This window comes from Trachymyrmex cornetzi, unplaced genomic scaffold (assembly GCF_001594075.2).
Source record: "Trachymyrmex cornetzi isolate Tcor2-1 unplaced genomic scaffold, Tcor1.1 scaffold138, whole genome shotgun sequence".
Lineage (NCBI taxonomy): Eukaryota > Metazoa > Arthropoda > Insecta > Hymenoptera > Formicidae > Trachymyrmex > Trachymyrmex cornetzi.
Window position 1 is genome coordinate 1,423,365 of NW_017295960.1, and position 2,395 is coordinate 1,425,759.

The 2,395-nt window shown below is 34.4% G+C and overlaps 1 protein-coding gene across 2 annotated transcripts in view; it reads left to right on the forward strand.

Moving 5' to 3' along the window:
- The first annotated feature begins 1,421 nt into the window (after positions 1-1,421).
- The window catches only part of LOC108770935 (uncharacterized), a 4,764-nt gene continuing 3,790 nt past the window's right edge, over positions 1,422-2,395 (forward strand). Inside the window, exon 1 of one of the 2 annotated variants that reach the window (XM_018522704.1) lies at positions 1,422-1,576. Coding sequence is in view for 1 of the 2 variants with exons in the window: in XM_018522703.1 (XP_018378205.1) it covers positions 2,116-2,120 (5 nt within the window). In the remaining variant the exon portion in view is untranslated. Of the gene's footprint in view, positions 1,577-2,039; positions 2,121-2,395 lie in introns of those variants that run through there. The other variant, XM_018522703.1, reaches the window with a different exon arrangement.

Sequence of the window (2,395 nt, forward strand, 5' to 3'; positions counted from 1 at the left end):
CAATAGCGTGGCCCCCGTCTTACAGCAGTTCTTCTGGATATTAATAATTTTGCATTATTTCCATGCCTACTAAAGGCGGACGAAGACAGCGAGAGAGGAAATTAAGGTTTCAAATAAAATCATTTCAAATCACGATCCTTTATCCTTTATCCCGTATTCCGAAAAACTATCCAATACTTCCCAGTGAACATTATTAACCGCACAACCTAATCTCCGATCCCCGAGTAAATGCTTAAATGCATTGACTCAAAATACGGAGAAAATCTCAATAAAATTACGTAACATTACCAAAAATCTACATATAATTAGCGTTTTCTCATTTTTACATTCAGATTAGAGTAGTGTGCACTAAACGCGCACAAGTTCTGGCAATGAAAAACGCTATAATATTCTATTAGTGTCAAGAGAAAAAAGTAACGAAAAAGTAATGATTCGTTACATTTTGTGTGACGATATTTTTAGAAGGTAACCCTGCTAGAAATACAATTTGAGTATTATAAGTTACATATAATTTAGATGCATTCAGAACGACAAGATGAAAGATCGAGTTCACTGAGCGCTCAGTGAGCGATTGTCGTTCTGAATGCTCCCATTATATAAGGGTAATTTAATAATGGAAAAACTAGTGACGCTGTCATTAATTTTTCCACGATTAAAATACACACACAGAAAAAATGTTATGGTTGCCACAACCGGAAATAATGATAATTTTCGCCCATCAATACATTTGGTTGTAATAAGATGGACATATCTTCTTTACAGCCGTTAAGATATGCCAATCTTACGGTTATCGTAATCGTACTATAGTTCTTATATCCAAAAAATGTATTGATGAGTGACTTATGGTCGTGACTAACGTCGTTTTTTCCGTGCATGCTAGAATTTTCTAGTATGTTTCTTGTTTACTGGGTATATAATAATTATTATGTACCCAGTAAGCAACAAACTTAATAGAACACTTTAGTAACATTGACCAACGTCATAATTTTGGTTACTAGACTGATTAGATTCAAGAATAGAACTCGTGAGAGTCTGATTGTGAGTCACTCACGTCGTAAGATTATACATTACACGTATCTGGAGACACTGGCAGTGTCTCGACGCTAAGCCAAGCGCAGCGACACTGCCGTGGCTACTTTACGCGAATCCGTCAAGATTTTCAGACGGCGATTATCTCAATAACGGCTGTCCCGATTGAGTTCTAAGTGTGCTCAATCGATTGCATCCGCTCGGAATATATAATAAAAGTATTTTTGTTTTTTCTCTACGTGCTCTACGAGCGGAGATATTGCGGAGATATGCAAAATGATGCAAAATCCGAACTTAAAACTTTTATATTTATCAAACGAAGGTCAATGACTACGGAATGGAATAATCGGAGGCGTGATAACAAAATGCAGTTGCATAAACATACGCGGATTAAAAGACAGCGGTAGCGAACGCGGTGAAGGAAAATGCAGCCTTTCAAAGAGTGAATATATATATTTATTGTATTGCGCTGGAATGTATTCACCGTACGCCGTCGAAGTATAATACGTTTATTATACAATATTATCAGGATCGTGCTTATCAGCAGGTACGTGGAAGACCCGTTTATAGACTGAGGAAAAATTTCCTAAACCTGAGTAATATTTTCTTGAATAGTACTAACAATGAGTAAACATTTCCTTATTGTAAATAAATATTTATTAAACGTAGACATATATTATTTAATTTAATATTACTTTCTTTTTTTGAATAAATATGTATTTATTTGCAGTAAAAAAAACGTTTATATTTAGTATCATTTATGAAAATATTATTTAAGTTTAGGAATTTTTTTTTCAGTGCATGTGCGAGACGCTAGTCGCATCGAAGAAGTAAATCAGTTTTTCTGCAGTGCGTTACATTTCTTGCTGTTTATTATTATGTTTGTTACTATCCAAGGATAAATATCTCTAATAAATATTTCTTTATGCATTTGTTAAATATCCAAACTTGTTTCGTATCATCAAGTACAGCCCTGAAGCCAATCATCTGTCATTAACTATCATTAAGCATGCACGCGAGTATACGTTTGTACATAATACTTCAGTGCATCACGAACAGGCATTGTGTTAAGGTCTCCTTGTCAAAATGAGGTAACGTTCTCGACGATTTAGCCACGTTGACGATTAGTGTGCTAAAAAATCAAAGTTTACTTCAATTTAAATAAATTTAATAATTAGATTAACAGCACCGATAAGAATACATACTTCCAATTTTCCAATTACAATCATCGCGCAGTAAATACGAACTAACAGTAACATAACATCAATGTTATAATTTAAAGGCCCGTCTACAATACACGGAGTAAGAAGTAAGAGTAAGAAATTGACCAATCGCAGTCGAATGTGAGAAGAATAATCGACTGTGA